This window comes from Narcine bancroftii, chromosome 1 (genome assembly GCF_036971445.1).
Source record: "Narcine bancroftii isolate sNarBan1 chromosome 1, sNarBan1.hap1, whole genome shotgun sequence".
Lineage (NCBI taxonomy): Eukaryota > Metazoa > Chordata > Chondrichthyes > Torpediniformes > Narcinidae > Narcine > Narcine bancroftii.
In genome coordinates this window covers 76,864,816-76,886,925 of record NC_091469.1, presented here as the reverse complement: position 1 = coordinate 76,886,925, position 22,110 = coordinate 76,864,816, and the positions used below count along the sequence as shown (strand labels likewise).

At 38.9% G+C, this 22,110-nt stretch overlaps 1 protein-coding gene across 5 annotated transcripts in view; it reads left to right on the top strand.

Annotated features, from left to right (window-relative positions):
* Positions 1–22,110, top strand: part of vps13a (vacuolar protein sorting 13 homolog A) — a 397,184-nt gene that overhangs the window by 161,704 nt on the left and 213,370 nt on the right. For all 5 annotated transcript variants that reach the window (XM_069930496.1, XM_069930495.1, XM_069930501.1 and 2 more), the window contains 4 exons: positions 2,140–2,296; positions 8,188–8,267; positions 14,303–14,362; positions 17,881–18,043. In XM_069930496.1, the coding sequence (XP_069786597.1) occupies positions 2,140–2,296; positions 8,188–8,267; positions 14,303–14,362; positions 17,881–18,043 (460 nt within the window). The remainder of the gene's footprint in view (positions 1–2,139; positions 2,297–8,187; positions 8,268–14,302; positions 14,363–17,880; positions 18,044–22,110) is intronic.

The window sequence follows — 22,110 nt, the reverse complement described above, 5'->3', positions numbered from 1 at the left end:
TACAATGCTTGAAGAAATGTTCGTTACTATTGCATATGCTGTTCTCAAGGATGATCCAAAAACTTAAAATTTTCACGTTAAAATCACAGATGATCCTATACAAAGAGTCTAAAACTTTTAATTTGACGACGAAGTCACAACACCACCACCATCTCTGTCAGCTCCAATGTAATTTCGTGCATGGCCTTTTATTTGTGAAGCCTCAGAGCTCCTCCATGGGATTCATCTCCCCGGTCTGACTGCCACCATATACATGAGTTGTCTTTACTACCTCATCCTAAAGGGAAATTATCCTTTAGGAGTGGTAGGAAACCAAGCAGGCAAAGAAATTTGTCAAACTCCTTATACATGGAAAGGAGGCCAAGAATGAACCCAATGTAAGGCAGCAGTATCACCTGCTTTGCAACTGTACCACTCATTGTGTGATGCTAAATGATTGCTTCTGTTCTCATGTCTTTAAATGCTATATGGATTTGCACCTTTCAATTTGTTTTATTAGGCCTATATTTTTTCGTTAGTTTGCTACACCTAAAAAACAATTTGTCACAATTTATGCACTATTTGAAGCGATGGGAAATATTCCATAGATGGTCATTCTGATTTCAGTCACATTTTATGTAAAAATACATCAAGAACATTGAGGTTTACTGCCCCCATCACTTAATATGTCGCTCCAATTCAGCAAACATCAACCAGTATTAATATCTTAATCTTATTGTTTAATGAAAGGTCTACTTGTGGTGAGCATGAATAAACTATGGGAAAAGGGGGTGGGGGGGTCACATTAGTTGTATACACCCAGAATATTGTCTATAAAAATAATTATTACAAACAGTGCAATAAATTTTGAGAGTGCCTTTGAAAGGAACCTCCAATCATGTATGAAGATGGCTTCAATGAGAGGTAAACCTTTAATAACAGATTGTATTTGCATGTCTTTTAAATCACTAAAAAATGCAGTACCATTGAAAGTAGGTAATCATCTCTGTTTTTCTCAATGATGTCGCTCTTAAGTGTACATCAAATACCTGTTCTAAAATATCACCAAATCTACATTTCAGATATGTAAAAGAAAAGCTATTTTTTAGTTACTGTTACATAGTTCTTTCATTCTTTCATATTAGTGTCCTTTAGATAAATTTGTCAGATTAAGCCTAGTGACAACCACATTTCATTCATGAGTATCATTTGCTATAGACAACATTTTCCTTATTCTAATATACCCTAATTTCAAAATATCATATTCCAAAAGTAGGAGCTACGATATGCCGAATTTTGATCTCTTTAATCCAATAAATCAAACTCTGTGGCTGTTACTTTTAGCTTTAATGCATTGATAAAACAGATAAACATTTTGCATAACTTCATATTAAGACTTTCATAATGATAAATAACAAAGCATTTACTGTAGAATGAAGATATAAAACATATGTAAAGAAGCTAATGATATTTAAAGAGATACACAGAAAAGGAATTTAAAGTGATGCAAAGAAAAATTTCTCATGCTCACGCTTCCTTCACATGTTTTCGAATAATGAGCAAGTCATTAGTCTGGTTGGATGTAACGACATATTACATAATAGTCACTATGGTAGCACTACAAACAACAGGTCTCTTAAAGAGGTGGGCACAAAATTAACTGAGTTAAAAAACACAAGGTTTTAACCTTTACATTTGTTATCCTTCTGCTATTAACAGTTTTTGTCAGTTACAACCTGCTACAGTTCTCTTTGAGCCTCTAATTTATTTTCCCTACATTACCAAAATTGCTAGTCTTTGAAAAGCCATAAAAAAACTACAAGCATTATGAGTGTAATGCAACTCCCTTCATGTCTTAATGAATTCAGGAATAGCAAATGTGTCCATCATATTCCTGTCATTAACAGAAGTAGGTTATTAGCTTGCCTGCTTAAGAAACTGAGTAAAGGAATAAACATTCACCACCCTTAATTTTCCCTTTGATATTTATTGTATTAATATCCAAATAATTCAAAATCCTAATGATTAGCTGCAAAATTGTGAAGTCAAAATTAAAATGAAACTTGAAGAAGGTAGTATAGTACCAGTAAAATTCATCATTTAATTTTTAAATTTGAACATTATGATTCAGTTGAATATTTTTGTTTCAATTTATCATAGATGCTACTTGGAATTTTTCGTCATGTTGAAGGTACTGAAAGTCCAGTATTGGAGTTGGAAATATTAGGACTTGGTACGGAGCTGAAATTGAGGACGTACGATATGATATCTCATACATATCTGAAAGAAGTCAGCTTAAAATGTCCAGAACAGAGAGGTAATAGTCCATGAAAATTGCATGAAATATTTTAAGACTATTAATTGTTGAATGATAATTATGTAGTAGGTAAATCAAACATTGTCACTTGCTGTATGTGAATAATTAATAAGCTTGCGCAAAGTGGCCAGTTAAGATTTTGTCTGTTGTTCCCTTCTTCTTGTCCTCTTTTTATTTGATGTGATTTGCCTTCACAAGCAAGCAGTTTACCATTTGAGAGTTTGATCACAATTGGAAAAAGTGGCTAGTTGTACCTTTGCCTATGAAATATCCCATTCTTCTACGTCTAAACTTTCTTTATGCTTATTCTCTTGACCAATATTGAAAATAAAATATTGAGAGAAACTGATGAATGACATTCATTGAAACAATTTGCTGTAATTCATCAGTTGAACAAGTAAATCTGTAGATGTTGGGGGTTGAGTGCAGTACACAAAAGTGCTATAGAAACTCAGCAGGTCATGCAGCATGTAAAAGATTATTGCTTGGTTTCTTATAGATTGCAGGGGGCAATTTATTCCTGGTTGTCTTTGCCTTTGTTCTGAACTGTTGAAGAGTATTAGCAGCAATAGAAAATTGGGGTGAAAAGGGAAGCTGCAGACAGATTCAAGATTATTTTATTGTTGTGTAATATTACATAAAATTGCATTTAATCTGCCGTAAGCAGAAATTGACCAGTGCCCATTACAGTCAGAGAAAGAGAGCCAAAAGAGAGTCCTCTTCAGAATCACTGAATGTCTATGGGTTCACCTCTTGCAGCCACATGCACTTCACCCCAAACCATCATGGAAGAGACAGTGAGGTGCAAATAAAGTTTGAATATCACCATTTCCACCTAACATCTCATTAAGCAGTGCAGCACCAAGCTCTGATGGTCAATAATGCCACCCTCTGTAACCTAAGAGGAGATCTGACTGATGTGCTATGCCAGTAACTACAGTATTCCATCTCATTGTTTTCATGTCAAGAAGCTATCAGTCTTGATGTGCTAACATTATTTTCCAGAACTTCAATTTTCCAATACCAGATTTCACTACCAATCATAGATCTTGAGATTCTATCCTCTTTCAGGCAATGATTCAAAAGGATATTGTGACAAAAATGATTTCATCAAACTGGTTGTACTGCCAATCACTGAAAAAATCCTCATGGCAAGCCTAGAAAAATCCACAATTTAAAATTCTTCGAACATTGTTCATTGTAATAAATAAAGTTTGGAAGATTAGGTTGATGCTAATAGATCAACTTTGTTATTTTGGTGTACGAAGGATAGTATTGGATTTAATGCAGTTATTGTTCACTTTTTTCAAATCATTTTTGGGTTCTTGGCATTGGTTGTAAGGCTTGTATCTATTGTTCATCCCTACAGTAAAACTCCAATAACCTGCTCTATAACTATTCAGAAATTTAAAATACTAAAATAAAAACATAAAAACTACTTAAATACCAACATGGATGACAATTCTCTTCAAAGTTAGAGGACCTCAGATATTAAATAAAAACAGGTAGAGGCAAAAACACATGTCGTCTGCACCACATTCCCCATTAATCCTTTGTCTGCTGGGATGGATTGTTTCTTTTCTCTTATTTTGGGAGGGAGGGTGGTAGAGGGAGGGGGGGGGGGTGAATTATATCTGCACCTATGTGCCCAAAATATGCTTGCCACACTTCAATGAACGTGTGGTGTCTCTTCCGTAAATTGTGTGATATTTAGCAGGGAGTCGAACTTCCACGTAACAGCTGTATAATTCCTGGCTACTGACAAGGCGACCTTCACAAACTGAATTTAGTGTTTGGACCATCTAAACTGTACTTCCCCAATGTCCCCTAGAAGGTACAACTCCAGATCCTGTGGAAAATCCACCTTTATAATTTTTTTCAGAGTGTTGCCCAGGTCTTCCCAGAAGGATATCACCCTTCTTCCACACTGCACCTAAAGCATGTTTCCAAAATTTCTGGCTTTGACGTGTAATTTTATTGGTGTGAGATATAACTGATGCAGGAAATTATATTGCATCAGCAAGTGTCTGGCATTAACAATTCCCGTCAGGCAATTCAAACACAAATCTTCCTGCCATCATTCATCAAATGTTATGCCCAAATCCAACTCTCATCTTTTCCTTGACTGATGTAAACCCGGATTTGGGCCTTCGCTTTGGATTATGGAATACATCCTAGAGATAAATTTACACACAATCCCCTTTTGAATTAGCGTCTCCAAGTCACTACAGTCAGGCAGAGTTTTTGTTGGTCCCAGTTTGTCTCTTAGGAAAGATCTTAATGACAGAAAGCAGACGAATCTTCTATCTGATAACTCACATTTAATCCTCAACTGCTCGAATGGCATGAGCTGCCCTTGATAGTAACAATCCTCGATACACCTGATCCCCTTCTGGAACCAGGTGTCCAGGATCTTATTGCCCAGAGTCATGGGTATTAAATTGTTCTGGGTCAAGAGTGTTTTAGGAGATAACCCCAGCTTCAGTCCAATACATTGATTTATTCTTTGCCACATCTGGCACACATGTTTTATTTGGGGTTATCTGATTTTTTCGAAACTAATTTGGCATCCCATTTGTATATAAATTCCATGTTACCCTCTCTGGGGGGAGAAAAACATTCCATTAAAGCTCCTTTAAATTTCTCTCCACTCATCTTAAAGCCATGCCTCGAATTTTAGGCTCCTCCCTATAGGAAAAATCCTCTGACTATTTACCGTCATAATTTTGTAAGCATCAAAAGGGTCTCTCTGACCTAATGGTAGTTCACCAGTGCCATGGTTCTCACAATATGAATTGCATTCCTTTGATCTGGGCTATTCAAGCTTCTAGCATTACTAGCAGAGCTGATGTTTGCTTGTGAATTTCAATAAGATGGTGTGTCCTCTTGATTATTCAGACTGTGTCTAGAGGGTTATGGCTGGAAAATGCTGCTGGATAAAGACAGAGTATAGTTATAGTGACTACATAGAATTATTCATAGGAGAGAGAGCCCACTGGACATGCTGACATACTTATTCCATTGACATGAGAATTTAAGAAGCTCAGTTGCACACTTTGCTCATGACGTGCTTGGATCCACCAAGACTATGTGATGTATCTGTTGTAGCCATTTAGAAACAAAAGTAGTCATGGCCTTCGCATCATCTGGGTGAGTGGAATAGCACAAGGAAATAAAGCATTGAATGAATTCAATTAAAAATAAAAACATTAAAAATGTGCATGTTCAATTTAACCTGTGCGACCTAGTAAATCTGTCATAAGTGGATATATGTTAACCACAGGACAGGTACAGTGTGTCTTTTGGGTGAGAATGAATTTGTAACCCATCACTGATCATTGTGGAACTTGGTACAAACTCAAGGCTGCATTTACTTCATTTAAAGTAGTGTCATCACAAACTTTTTCATTGATCATGAAATTTTTTAATATGATCTGGTCATAAAATAGAAACTGCATAATTGAGGGGAAGGACTTTGAAAATGTTGGTTGCACACTGTAGCAACGAAGCAAGGAATATTGAAGATACTACAAAACTAAAAGAACACATGATCTGTTATGATCTGAGGATGAAGGGAACTCTATTAGAGTAGAGTAAGAACTGACATCTGAAGGGTATTTGAATATCAAGGCCTCAAAGTTGCCTTTGAACTCGTGATCAACTAAACAGCAGGGAGGTCAGGGAGTATACATATCTGGATAGGCAGGGATTGATCAGGAGCACCCAGCATGGGTTTGTGAAGGGGAAGTCGTGTTTGACAAACCTTGTTGAGTTTTTCATAGAAGTGACAAGAAAGGTGGATGAAGGTAGGACAGTTGATGTAGTCTATCTGGATTTTAGCAAAGCTTTTGATAAGGTTCCACATGAAAGGTTAGTAAGGAAGGTTCAGTCACTAGGGATTAAAAAGAGAAATAGTAAAATGGGTTCAGAGGTGGCTGGAGGAGAGACAGCAGAGGATCATGGTGGACAACTGTCTATCAGGATGGAAGCCTGTGACGAGCGGCATGCCTCAAGGATCGGTGCGAGGTCCCCTGTTGTTCATAATTTATATTAATGATTTGGATGATTGGATGGTTAACTGGGTAAGTAACTACGCGGACAATATGAAAATAGGAGGAGTGGTGGATAGCGAGGAAGGTTTTCAGGGATTTGGTTTATCTGCAGAGTTGGGCTGAAAGATGACAGATGGAATTTAATGTAGAGAAGTGTGAGGTGCTGCATTTCGGAAAAAAGAATCAAAATAGGACATATGTAGTAAAGGGGAGGACATTGGGGAATGCACAAGAACAAAGAGATCTTGGAGTTATGGTGCAGCGTTCCTTGAAGGTGGATTCCCATGTTGACAAGGTAGTTAAGGCATTTGGTATGTTAGCCTTCATAAATCATAGCATAGAGTGTAGGAGCTGGGAAGTGATGCTGTGACTGTTTAAGGCGTTGGTGAGGGTGCAGAGAAGAATTTACAAGGATGTTGCCTGGCTTAAAATACCTAGTGTACAGAGAAAGATTGAAGAGGTTAGGACTTTATTTATTGGAACATAGATGATTGATAGAGGTTTTTAAAATTATGAAGGGAATAGATAGACTAGATGCAAGTAGACTCTACCCCCTGAGAGCAGGGGAGGTTGAAACAAGAGGACACAAGTTGAGGGTAAGGGGGCAAAATTTTAGGAGAAACATTCGAGGATGCTTCTTCACTTAGAGAGTGTTGGCCAAATGATATAATCTTCTGGAGGAAATGGTTGAGGCAGAGTCAATTCTTTCATTGAAGCGGAGGCTGGATATATACATGGATAGGAGGGGGGGGTTGGAGGGTTATGGGTGGAGAATAGGCGGGGGGATCTTGCAGAGTTGTTTTAGTGAACCGGCGTGGACTTGAAGGGCTGAGATGGCCTGTTTCCATGCCATAAACTGTTATATGGTTATATGGTTATTTCTTTGTCCACCTGGATATTTTAGAGAATTGGATTACATATAGCAGTCATCTCAAGGCATTGAAAAGATGCCAGGACAGAAGACTTCTGCCCTCTATTATGGGAAGAGATTGCAAGCTGGGCAAAAGAAAGGACATTCAAGGATCCCCCTCAAAACTGCCTTTGGAAATTGTGCTACATCACTGCTGACTCTTGGAAATCCTGATGCATGACGATTCACTGTGGAAAAAGCATGTTCAGAATGATATTAAAAACCTTGAATCCATGCATTGGGAACACATAGCTCTTTGTAAATGATGGAAGAAGCACACAGTCACAGCTACCCACCCACCCTGTTAGTCACCTCCTACCTAGATTCTTGTTTTAATCTTGGGTCATCTTGGGACACACTAAACTGTAGTGTAAGCAACTAATCCAGACTTCCAAAGAATAATGTCCTGGAATTGTTCTTTAATTGTTTGATCTTTGGGAAGTAATAGAATTTGATGAAAATTGATTAGCAGGTTTTAATGTGAAAACATGAGTCGACATTTACGAAAACTTGAAGAAAGATGTTGTGAACTTAAGAAGCTTGTCCTGGGAATTTTCATTATTTAGAGCAACTATTCTCATTGTGGACCATACTGTCTTCCACTGGGCCACAGCACATTTTAGGGGGGCATGAACTGAAATCATATTTGTTTTTATGTACTCAGTTGTAGAGAGTATGGAAGAAACCAAATGAATTTGACTGCTTCACAGGGAAGGGGGGCCCATAAATGTTGAGCACCCATAACCAAAAAAAAAAGCTAGAGAATGGTTGGAGGGATACAAATGAAGCCATTGTATCAGTTTTTCAAAAGAAATTCACAAGAACTAAGATATAATTTGTTAAACCTTATTTTTAATTGTTGAAATCTAATTAATTTGAAGAAAATGTATCATTAGCCCATTATAACCTGATTATAATATGACTTTTAGATGCCGACAATAAACCCATTTATATTATCACGACGTTGGACAACAATGAAGATGATCTCCTTACTATAGAATATATTAAGGTATGAAATGTCATCTAGACAAACATTTGTTTGGTAATGTATCATAGGATTATTGTATTCATATTAGGTCTGTGTTTCCAACTACTTCCCTCAGTTTTTGCTTTTTCAGTTTATTTCATTTCCCAGTGATGCACAACCTTTGACAACAATTTCAACTGTTTCTTCAATTATATTTCAACAGAAAAGGTCTGGGGCAAGAAGTTGTGGTTTCCTAATGTTCAAGTTGCAACAAAGAAACTAACGAGAACAGTGTGACTTCTGAGCCTAAATATTTGGCATTTGCATTCAGCAAAGTAAATTGTACTATCCAAATTAGGCTATATCCATAGAGATTAGAAAAAAAAGTATGTTTTCACTTTGCTGGGGGTGTATTGCAGACCTCCAATATTCAATAGCTGGTAGAGAACAGATGAAATAAAAAATAACTACTGAAAAATTATAATTTCTCAAAAATGAATTGAGATTGCTCTAATGTTAAAGACTAAGAAGAGGCGGAACTTTTGAGAGCTCTTTGACGCAGTATGCAGTTCGAGGAAGACATTTATTGGACTTTATCTTGGGTAATGCCTTCAAATGAAGGGAATGCCAATGGGAAATCATTTTGGAGATAGTGACCCTGATTTATATATTTTAGGGTGGCACAGTTGGCATAGTGGAGGGCAGCAGTTGACGTTGCAGTTTGTGTGATGCCTTTATTGCGCCAGAGATTGGGACCGGGGTTCGAATCCTGTGCTGTCTGTAAGGAGTTTGTATGTTCTGCCTGTGTATGTGTAGATTTTCCCCGGGGGCTCTGGTTTCTTCGCACCATTCAAAAACGTAAGGGGACGTAGGTTAATTGGATGACACAGATTCATTGGACGAAATGGCCGGTTAACCTGCTGTCTAGATTTTTTTTAATTAAAATATTTAAAGTGGTTGTGGAAAAGGACAGGTATGAACCATGTAGGTAAGTATTTATAGTGGAAAAAACAATTCCAATATGTTCCTCTAAGTGCGATAGCCAAGGCTAACAAGTTTGAGGAATCCTAGATGCCCAGGGATATTGATAGTGAATGAAGAGAAATGAGGCAGATAAAGGGAACTAATGACTTGGGAGGCCTGACATGAGTATAACAAGAGAAGAGTGATGCTTAAAAAGGAAATTGTCCAAGCTAAAAGTGGTAATAGTAAATTACTGATAAATTAGGGTAAATTGGATGGCATTTTATGGTTATGTTAAGGGCAAAAGAATAATCTGGGCCCATTGGGGACAATCAGAAAAATCCGTGTATGAAACCAAAAGTTATGGGTAAGGTCATAAATGAAAATTTTCATTTGGTATTTACAAGGGAAACAGACTTTGTCATTGGAAAATCCATTGAGAGGTAGGAATCGTCTTGTGCAGCTTTCTATAAGTGAAAAGAAGATGTTCAATGTCTTGGCAGGTTGAAAGGTGGATAAATCCTCAGGACCAAATATGATTTAATTTAGACTTGAATGGAAGGCAAGGGAAGAGGTTGCTGAGACTCGGTCTGAGATTTTTTAATTTTCACTGGATGCAAGTGAGTGAATGTGGTCCCTCTTTTTTAAAAAAAAGGGCAGTTGTCTACCCATGAGCCTAATAGATAGGGATGATACTGGAAAATAGCATGAGATACAGGATTAATGGATTTATGATCACTTGGAAAGGCAGAAACTAATTGAAGACAGCCAACCTGGCTTTGTCAAGAATATATTCAACCTGACCATTTTTGATGAATTATTTGAAGAGGGTAATAGATGTTATTTAACATGGAATTTAGTTAGACATTTGACAAGGTGCCTCATGCAAGAATACTTTCAAAGGTTTGGGCCCATGGGATCCAAAGCAAGTTGGTAAATTGGATCTAAAATTACTTGCTAATAGGAGATGTGATGGTAGAGGATTCTATTTGCGATCAAATGTCCATGAATTGTGATCACTAAGATCAGTGCTGGGACCTTTTGCAGTTTGTAATTTACATGAATGACATCGATGTAGAAGTGGCAGGTAAGATCATTTACAGATAACACAAAGATTGGTAGAGTTGTTCATAGTGATTATCATAGGCTTGAGAGTGATATTGATCTGTTGGTGAACTGGACCAAACATGGAATGTAATTCAGACAATGTGAATTGCATTTTGTGAGGAGTAATGAAACTAGAACATAATTTGTAAATGGTAGAGCCTGAGTGAGAATTAAGGAACAAAGCTAACTTGGAACGTAAGTCTATAAATTCTCGATGGTGCCAATGGATGTAAATAATTTGATCAGGAATACATTTATTATAATGGTCTTTATCTGTCAGGACATTGAATACAGAAGAAGGCACTGTTGGAGTGGGTGTAGAGGAGATTCATCAGGATATTATCTGAGATTGAGCAGTTTGTTTTGAGGAGAAACTGGAGAAGCTAGGTCTGTTCTCCCTGAATTTGTGGTTAAGTAGGGATGTGATGGATGTTTATAAAATTACGAATATACATAGGGTAGGCTGCATGAAACCTTTCCCCTATATCAGAAACAAATAAAGCTCAATAACATAGGTGAATGCAAAGTAATCTAGTTTTCTATGATGTTAGAGAACAGCATTTCTGGGGTTCCATACCTTCAATAATATTCTGTCCCCTGACAGAATATCTGCATTACTCTTGTGTAGAGAAGTGTGATTACTCAGGAAGCCAATAGAATGAATGAAATGTTTACCAAGACGGATACCATTCTACCAACCTTGTCCATAGCACCCAGAAGAAATTATTTAGATTATACTCATTTCTCTGGCCTTTGAGTGGTAGCTCTTCAAATGATCATCCAAGTACTTCCCAAATGTGGTTACAGCTTTTGCTTCTACCAGCCTTTCTGGTGGTGGTAAGTTTCAGATCTCCCCCACTAATTGAATGAAACAGTTTGTATCTAATCCTCCCATTACTTAAAATTTATGCTCGCTTATTTTTGACCCCACTTCATTGAAAAATTGACATTTCCTGTGTTTTCCCCATTCAGGTGGTTAGATTACATAGAATTTGTGATAGAGAACAAGCAAAATGCAATTCATTCGAATATATTGCATGGCATGTAGCATAAAATGCTGCTGTAAACTCGCTTGGTATGCATTGAGGCCCGTGAAATGTGGCTGTCAAAATATCAGAGAACTTTCTCTGACATTAAGCTACTTCTCCAATTGCTCCATGAATTGAACCCTTTTTTTTTTTACACACTCTTCTTGGCAATGGGAATTGGTTGATGGTGTAGATGTAGAAAAATGCTTCCACCTGTGTGAAATCCAAATGTTAAAGTCACAAAGACAGTTGCTAATAAATAAAGTGCATAATTCAGAGAAATTGCCATTACCAAAAGAATAGTAAGAAGGTAAGACATATTATAAAATATATTTGGGATTGCACAGTGGTGAATCTAAGAGTTCCTGCCTCTGCATCAGAGACCTGGGTTCAATCTGATCTTAGATTCTGTTTGTGAGGATTTTACCTGTTCACCCCTTGATTTCATGGGTTTCCTCTCCCATCCAAAAGACGCGGTTAAGTACTCATTATAGCTTGTCCCCAAAGTGTAAATGAGGGCTAATTGCTGAAAATGAGAGTAATATCAAATTACCATAAATGGGTGGTTGATGATGTGGAGACTCGATGCGGAAGGGCCTATTTCCATGCAGTATCTTTTGATGACTCTGACTTCATTATCGTAACATGTCATTAACACAACAGAATAGATGCATTTAAGGGAATGTATACATTTTGTTTAGACCATGTAGAAATTACAGCACTTTTTATACATAGGTCCCCCATTTAAAGGGGTCCACAATGTTTGGGATATTTGGCTTCACAGGTGTTTGTGATTGTTTAATTGCTTCATTTGTGCAGGTATAAGAGAGCTTGGCTTGCTTCTAAACTTTTGATCATCTTTGGAGTCTGTAGTTACCATTTATCAACATGAGGAAAAGAGTTGTGCCAATGGTAATCAAATAAGCCATTATGAGGCTGAAAAACAAGAACAAAACAGTAAGCGACATCACCCAAATCTTAGGATTAGCAAAATCAACTGTTTGGAACATCATTGAGAAGAAAGAGCGTACTGGCGAGTTCAGTAATTGCAAAGGGACTAGTCGGCCCAAGGAAAACAAGAAAAGTGCCTGTCCAGCAGATCAGAAATGCTATTTAGGAGACGTGTGGATTTGTGAATGACTATTGTCTGCAGAAGTGCAGAGGCTATACTACAAGATGCAAACTACGAGTGAAACAGCATGACCAGATTATGGTTTACCAATAAGTATTTAAAAGACTCTGCAGAATTCTGGGAAAAGGTCTTGTGGACAGATGAGACCCAGATTAACCCGTATCAGAGTGATGGCGAGAGCATAGTGTGGAGACGTAAAGGAACTGCCTTAGATCCAAAGCATACATCCTAATCTGTGAAATGGGGGTGTTAGGGCCTGGTCACATATGGCAGCCACAGGTACTGGCACACTTTTCTTCATTGATGATGTAACTGCTGATGGCAGAAGCAAATCGAATTCTGAGGTGAATAGAATCATCTGCTTAAGTTCGAGTGAATGCCTCCAAACTCATTGGACGATGCTTCATCCTACAGCAAGACAATGATCCCAAACATACTGCTAAAGCAGCAAAGAGTTTTTCAAAGCTAAAAATGAGAAAATTCTTGAATGGCTAAGTTAGTCACCTGATCTAAATCCAATTGAGTATTCCTTCCATGTACTGGAGTAATCTTTCAGGGATAAACTCCTAAAATAAGCAGAAGCTGAAGATGGCTGCAGTGGAGGCCTGGCAGAGCATCAGGAGAGAAGATGCTCAGTACCTGAATCACAGATTTAAGCAGTTACTGCATGCAAACATGTACAACAAATTACTAAACATGACTAATATACGTACCATTACTGTCCCAAATATGGTGCCCTGAAATGAAGGGCTATGTATAAAAAAATGTTGTAATTTCTACATGGTCATACCAAATTGTAATAAATAACCTTGAATAAAATGTGGAATGTGCACTTTTATCACGTGATTTTTTTGATTGCACATTTAAAACAGTGGAGCACGGGCAATAAAGGAAAAAAAAGTGTCTTTGTCCCAAACATTATGGAGGTTTGTTTAGCGGGTGCTGTGTTTCTGTTTTCTGAAAACAGAGCTATTCAAACAGTACTCTGGCTGGCCTCTTCAGTTAGATTTTTTATGATACTGACAGATAAAACTTGATGCTCATTTCATCCTACTTGCCTCAACTCTTCATGTGTAGCCACACTTTGAGAATTCTACATGATTTTGGTCCCCTATTTTAAGGAAGGCTTTACTAACAATGGAGGCAGTCAAAAAGAGATTCCTGGGATGAAAGGGTTGACCTATAACAATTAGTTAATGAAGTTGATCTGTATTCTGTGGAGTTTTTTTAAAAAAATCAGAGAAAATCCTACTGAAACGCAGGAATTGTGCAGGGCACGACAGGATGATTGTTGATATGTTTCTATTCATTGTAGTGTATGTACTTGTGTATGATCGGGAAATTGAGCATTATGGGGAGTCTACACTGAAAAGGTGGTGAAACTTGGGACATGTTAATCATATTGAATGATGAGTTGGGCTTGAGGGCCAAGTCACTTATTATATAACTATTATTTTGTTTTATCCCTTTCTTCTCCTTCACCCCTCTGTGTTTCTCATTACCCAACCCCCCACCATCCCCATGCAATGTAGGATTATAGTTTTATTTGTCATGGTGATACTGGCAGATCTGCTGAAATTCAGTATATGACACAGTGGTGATGTGGATGGCTTAATGGTTTACCCCAACATCATCTTTCCTATTCATGAGAGTGACATGGCATTAACAGATCTATTAAGATTTTGATATTTAGTTTGCATTTTAAGATCACCTCATTGCTAACTTTTTTCTACATTAGCAATGTATACAATGCATTAATTTATAATTTTGTATGAATGTTTTAGCCTTGCATCATAGCATAGTAAATGAAATATATGAAATTTATAGATGATAAATCTATATTTCAGGCTAACCGAAATGGTCCAGAATTTGTAACCAGCTACAACAATACAGAGCAACTTATTAAGGTAAAGGTTTCACAGGACAAGGAACAATTACTTTTCCATGAGCACTGTTACCTGTCACCAATTGAGTGCTTTTCAGGACATTATACCTTTGACCTCCCAGTTAAAAACCTGGAAATTTATATTTTAGTTGCCTTGGTGAGTGGAGATGATCTTGTGCTTTCTTTCAAGTAATGTCTTCATTTTTGGTAGGAGGATGCCACATTTACTTAGAACATCAAGCCTGTACTGCTTCAGTTTTGTATTTTGAAATGTATTGAATCTTGCTGAGTTCTAATGTTTCTGGAGTGTATAATTTCAGTTAATTAGAGGCAGCTAGAGAAAGAAATGGACAAAATGGTTCTTGCCTCAGCTTGCTATTTCCTTGGGTGCTTGCAGTGTCTAAAAATGGCAGTTTTAATTCCAGTTTAAAGAAGTAGCAAAGATTTTGAATGGATATTGAAACATGCAGATGATAAGAACTGTCATGAAACATTGGAGGGAGAAGAGGGTGCCATTGCATCTCTATTTTCCATTGATAAATATTGTGGTCATTTCTGCTACAGGCACAGACTGTGGATCACAAAATGGGCTGGAAATTTTGTTTTTTTGGTACCATGGTTTTTGATTTCTTTTTCTTTGATCATGAAGTTTACATTGTGGTTTTTAGAGCAATTTCTCACTGGTTGGCATGTGTGTTGGCTATAGTATGAGCAGTCAGTTAATACCAATCTTCAAAAAGAGATGAATTAGGGCATGCATATAATGCATATTAAATATGCTGCAGTAGTTACAGGGTGTTGGCTTCATTTACTCCCACGTGCTCTAAAATGGATGCTCAATCATTTGCAGGTCTGTTGGAGATTAATTTGGAGGAACTCTATTTGGTGGGGGGGAGGGGGAAGTTACAGTATGTAAGAAATTGGCATTCTTGTGTCTAAAGTCTGTATTTAGACTTTAATACAGTTTAAACTATATTAGAGTTTGAAGTACATTGTCACATGTTATATGTGTTCTAATTTGGTTTTCCTTATTTGAATGTTCATCCTTTAGAATCTGTTGATCTTGTGCACTCTATCCTTCCAGCAGTAGAGGATAATAGGAATGAAAGAAGGAAATGAAATCAGGCAGCCTTTTCTGGTCATGCAGACAGAGAAACAAATTGTCGTCTGGATTTCAATGAAAAGTTTGAGCTAAAATGTGAATGTTCTGTTGATGAAGCTGTATGTAGTTTCTTACAACAAGACAATGATCACATTTAGTTTTGGGCTGATGAGTAGCAAATATTATTCATGTCACACACTTCATCCATCAATCCTTGACATACTTCAGAATTAGTATCAATGAACCTGCAACAGTAGTCCTTGAGGTTAGAATCAACTTAAAATGTGATATAATCAGCTGTACATATTGTGACCATATCAAAGGCAGGATATTCTGTGGTGAAGGATTTTAGATTCTGAAACAAATATTTTCAATGCATATTCCCCACCTATCTGATTAAGTGCACTCAGAACTTTTACATTTTCCATATTAAAGCTCTGCTTGTCTGTAACTGGGAGAGCAGGGTAGAGGGAGGTTGGGAATATTTATGTGATGCAATAGTAGATCTAAATCTTGGTTGATGTTGTGGTGAACTCATTTATCTGGCACTGCCCCGGTTCTGTGACTATACCTGTGGCTTCTCCTTCTTGACCCTGTACAAAGGCTCCAACACCATAACCCCTCCCAGAAAGCCTGGATCACAGCACAGGATGAACTTCAAGTATATTGTAAATAAAAGCCTGTTGTTCTGTAACTCCAGTCTTTTGGATTTTTGATAGCATATCAGATATATGGTTTTCACACATAAAGAATATAATTTTTGTGTAGTCAATTTTCACACTTCTGGAATGACCACTCACACAGAACAACCTGTGTATGGATATCACTGCGTGTTTAGATAAAGTACTGTAGGTGTGTTACTTATGTAGGCTAAACATAAGTCGATGTCACCTATGATGTATGATGTACGTGCGACACACAGTGTCATCAGTGATGTCATTCACCTGCATCCGATAAAGCCCCAAGATGAGCAAAATGGCTCTAGTTCCACAGATCCTGTTAATGTCAGCATCATTCCAATAATTCAACATAGTGGTTGACTGCTACTGGTAAGTAAATGTCACCTTGCTTTACATTTAAATCTCCTGTGTCATGAGCTGAACACTTCAATGTTTATCATCATTGCGTTGTATTCATTAGACCATTGTTCCAAGCTGCCTGCAGTTCAGTTTAGACGCCCCTGTTTATCTAAGGTGGAGTTCAAAAGGAATATTCTGATTAATTAGAATTGAAACTCTTCTGATCTTGTCTTCCAAACAGGAACGAAAAACTTGTCCTTTCCATCTAAACATTAATTTATCTTTATTAGAATCTTTTATATGCTTCTCTTGAAAAAAGACTGTCTCTTTAAATTTTTAATATCTGCCATTACTCTTTGAACTTGTCAGGACAAAACACTTGATGTGAGTAAATTACGTATTTCAAAAAGCATTTCTTCAGAATAATGAGCAAGTCATGCGAGATTTGATCTCAATTAGGAAAATGTCAATTCTATTGAATAAATATGAAATTTAATTTGCATGCCTTGTGAATGAGGACAAAATGATTATATTTAATGGAGTCGACCCAGATCAAGAATAATGCCTTCTTATCTGAAAGTAAATGTTGTCCTTTCTACATGTTTGGCAATGCAGGATATCCTTATTTCTGGGTTCACTTTTACTGTAAGGTGATGGAGGCAGGATTACTTTTCTTCCTTTTAGTAACTCTGTCTTGCAATTAATCAGTTTAAACAGAAAAAAATTATAATTGGATTTTTCCTGGTTTATCTCACTTCTGAATTCTAAACATTTGACCATTTGCAGAAGTTCCTTTTGTAAGTTGCACCAAAATGTAAATGGTTTCCATTAGATGTGGATGCATAAATTAATCATTTGTATGAAATGCAAAAATGGCAGAATAAATGTTGTATGGCATAATAAATGTTGAACGGCAGAAGAAAAACTCTTCCCTTTGGGAAGCCACTACAGTGTGCCTCCACATAATTTTTTCTATTGAATCCAATGTGAAGTTCTTGCAGCTATTTTCCTCTGAACATAAATGTCCCTGCAGGAGTTCAATGTGTTGGCAAAATTAGTTATTTGAAGAGCTCACCAAAAGCCTGGATTTGACCTTGGCTCCTGTTTTAAAATAAAACCAGTCTACTTGGATTAACTTTTCTCTATCTTATTTTAATGGTGCATTATTAATAGACAGAGTTTATAATATGTACTTAATTTCTGTTTCCAAGAATTAGTGAAATGCAGTCCAACAAGCTTTGTTGTACCTGCAAATGAACAAGAAATCTCTGTAAATTTATGATAGAATTTATTTTAATGAATATTATTTGAGGCTGGATATTTTAAAGTTATCATTTTTTTTCTGTGTATACAGTGGTTTGGACATTGAGAATTAAATCTTAGAATTGTCCACTTGGTGGTGGTTATGTTTTATTTTAGGTAAACATTTCTTCTCTGGATGCCCATTTGCATACTGAAACTTTGCTGAATTCCATTAATTTCCTGAAGAGCCTTATCCCACTATCGGATGTCAAGGACAGTTCAGGTGAACTAGTACCTACTATTGAGGCGAAGAAAGAAGTCCTGACAAAGCAAAAAGCATGTAAGAACAACAATTTGTGTTTTGTTTTTGCGGTGGAAGCACTGTTAATTCTGTTTGTTGTGTATGGCTGGCCCGCCCCTTGATAGTACCTGTGGCTCCTCCCCTTGATTCCCCTAATAAAGGCGGCAATGCCAGAACTCCTCCCCAGAACAAGCTCAGACCTCAGGTCAGCAACATGAGACGTTCCTTCTGTTTATGGTAATAAAAGCTGATCAGTCAGATAACTTCTAGTCTTTGGAGTTATTGATAGCACCTCTATTTTATTATCATAATTTTTTTGGAATGGACAAGTTGCTGAGACCAGAGCGATCACCAGAAGCATCTGACAAGTTTGAACTCTGGCTTCGCTGCTTCAATGTGTTTCTGCAGGCCTCCATCGCAATCGTCCAATTCGACGCAGACAAGCTGTACTTACTGTTCTCATGGATCAGGCACTGCATTTATCCTATGGTCAGAGAGTGCAAGACATTCACCAAAGCAATGACATTCTGAAAGGCCACTACCTGGCCCAGGTGAATGAAGTTGACGCCAGGAATGTCCTAGCCATCCATAAGCAGCAACCCAGGGAATCCATAAGTGATTACCTTCGGGTCCTGCAAGACCTTGGATGGGTCTGCGGCTCAAGGCTGTATCAGCAGAAGAGTACACAGAGGAGCTGATCCGAGATGCCCGTGTAGCAGGCATCAGATCAGATTACATTCATCAATGGCTGCTGGAACAAGGTGAGCTGAAGCTGCAGAAAGCCAACAAACTAGCTAAAACTCTGGAAGCAGCCCTCTGCAATGTGGACTTTTTCTTGACTGATAGCACTGCGTGGGGAACGCAGGTGCTGCCATCTTTAGACGTGGGATCGCAGGCCGTCCCACGCCCACTTGACTACAGCTGCAGCCACCGGCAAGCACCTGAAGTGCTACTTCTGTGGCCAGCTGAAGCACCCCAGGAAGTGCTGCCTGGCGAAGGACGTGGTCTGTTCCGGCTGTAGGAAGAAGGGACACTACATGAAGATATGCAAATCCAAGCAACCTCTAACCCAAGCAGTGCCACGTGTGGGCCACCATCTTAAACTACATCACTTCCAACAAACAACATCAGCACTGCATGCGCGCAATGGGGGCTGCCATCTTGGATGCCACCATCTTACCAGTCCATGAGCAGTATAACGGATCAGATAGCGACACTACTCTGGCTTCAGTCATGGTCACCCAAAACAGTCCTCATTAGCGCGCCAGGTAATTAATGGTCATAGAGGTAAATGAGCGCGATGAGCTGCTTTTGACAGCAGGAGCACAGAGAGCTTGATCCATCCTGACACGCTGCAGCATTTTTCCCTTGCGGTGAGACCAATGAGTTACAGTCTCGATGGCCTCTAAGACCTGCTCAGCAGAGATCCACAGCAGCTGTGTAGTGATGCTAACCATACTTGGCACAGAGTACAAAAATTTTAAACTCTTTGTGTGCCTGTACTACTGGGGTTGAACTTTCAGTGCCACCTTAAGAGCATCATCATGGAGTATGATGGCCCCATCTCTCCCTTGCAGTCTGCAATGAACAGTTTTTAAACCGCCCACCCTCCCCTCTGAACTTGTCAAACCAGCAACCTGTGTGTGGTGAATGTCTGCCAAGCTGCCTGTCTCCCCTCTGGCAAGCCTTGCTGTACTAACATTGGCTGTGCATTATCTCTACTGTTAAGGACACCCCCCCTTGGATATAACTGTGTATGCACCTATTGTCTTTCATTATTGTACCATGAGTTTCTGCTAATAAAAGCCATGATTATTGTTTGACCACATCGTCTTTGTCTACTTCATCAACTGGCACTTCAATTTTATTAGCAGAAATGGATGCAGCACTCAAGCCCGAGTGGCTGACAATCGACCAGTCTGCCCCGAGGGCCAGAGAAATTTTCAACCACTGGATTGCTTGTTTCAATTACTACATGGTTCGAAACAACGTGGTCGATGAGGCGATACAGTGGGGCCACCTGAACTCTCTGCCGGGTGAGGTCCTTTTCACCGTAACGCTGGGAGCTACCACTCTGACTGCTTACTATGCAGGGCCACGGAGCCTGGTGCTTGATCGACACCAGTTGCTGACTAGACACCAGAAACCGGGGGAAAGTGATGCTGCCTATGCACTGGCCCTCGACTCGCTGGCAAACTAATGTGATGTCAGGGCAGTCAATGTGCAACAACACCACAATGCCTTGAAGCTGGATGCTTTTGTCAATGGGATTGACTCCAGTTACATCCGATAGAGGCTGCTGGAGACGGACCCCTTAACCTACGGCCAGGCAGTGAAATGCTAGAAACCGAAAAGGAAACATCCAGGAGTGCTAGAACCCCGAAGGAAAGAAAAGGGCAAACTCCTGAAAAATGCTACTTCTGTGATGAGAGCTGGCACCCCAGACAGAAGTGCCCAGCTCGATTTACTACCTGCAGCTATTGTGGGAAACTCGACCACTTTGCTAAAGCGTGTAAGGCGAAAAATATTCCCACTAATAAGAAGAAGAAAAGCACCAAGAAAATGTGTCCTGGAGCTGCAGGAATGGAAGACAACTGTGGAAAGGGGAGATTTTCGGATGAGCAGGCTAAATCAACTTCAAGTGACGGCGAGGTGAGATCCCCTGTGATAGCTCAATTGATTGTAAAGCTTGGGGGATGTTATGGACTGGAATGGTCGACTATGAAGGGGGAGGTGAATGGTGAGATACTTGATTGTCTAATAGACTCAGGGAGCTACATCCACGAGAGAGTTCCCAGAGCCTTAAATTTGCAGAGATATCCAGCGAACCGAAAGATATCGATGGCTTGTAGTGAACTTACAAAAACTGTATGGGACAAGTGTAAAGTTACTTTAAATTTGCAGGTACATTGCCTTGCTGATGTGTGGCTCATTATTATGCCGGAGCTCTGCGCCCCTATGTTACTGTGGTTAGATATTCAATCTCATACGAACAGTGTAGTGTTAAATTTCAGTGGGCCACTCTCCACACTTACCATCCCCCACGCTAGTTACTGTGGTCTGTCCACATTAAAGATCAAAGCTCCTTCCCTTTTCAGTGGTTTATCCCCTGAGTGTCGGCCGATTGCCACTAAAAGCCGTTCTTACAACAAAGAGGATCGTGAGTTTATCAAAGCAGAGACCCAGAGACTGCTTAAAGAGGGAGTAATTGAACCTAGTAAGAGTTCGTGGCGGGCCCAAATGGTAGTTGTGAAAAATCACACTAAGAGATGACTGGCTATTGACTACAGCCAGACAGTCAACCGTTACACTAACCTGGATGCCTACCCCTGCCACGCATCAATGAAATGATTAATCAGATAGCGCAATACAAAGTGTACTCCACTATCGACCTTAAAGCAGCTTATCACCAAATCTCCATTAAGAAAAGGGAATGGCCCTATACGGCTTTTCAGGCTGATGGGGGTTATACCAGTTTAAAAGGGTACCTTTTGGGGTCACTAATGGTGTGTCCGTGTTTCAGAGGGAAATGGATAAGATTGTTACGACGTATGAGTTACAGGGTACGTTTCCCTATCTGGATAATGTCACTATCTGTGGGAAAACATAGGCTGAGCATGACAACAACTTAAAGAAATTTTTAGCAACAGCTAAAGAACTCAACCTTACATTTAACGAGGGCAAACGTGTGTTCAACGCGACAGAGCTAACCATTCTGGGCTATGTTGTCCACAAGGGCGAAATTCGCCCCGACCCGGAAAGAATGGCCCCCAGCACCCAGACTCAGCAAAAGCCCTAAAAAGGTGCATGGGATTCTTTTCCTACTACTGCAAATGGGTTCGGGACTACGCCATGAAGGCACGCCCTCTGTTTGACACTAAATCTTTTCCTCTCTCTCCAATGGCCTTGAAGGCTTTCGAGAGAATTAAAGCTGATATTGCCAAAGCTGCACTCTCATCCATTGACGAGGATGTCCCATTCTGAATGGAAACTGATGCCTCAGATTGTGCCTTGGCAAGAATCCTTAATCAAAAGGGCAGACCTGTGGCATTCTTCTCCCACACGTTACGCGGTCCTGAACTTAAACATCCTGCCATTGAAAAAGA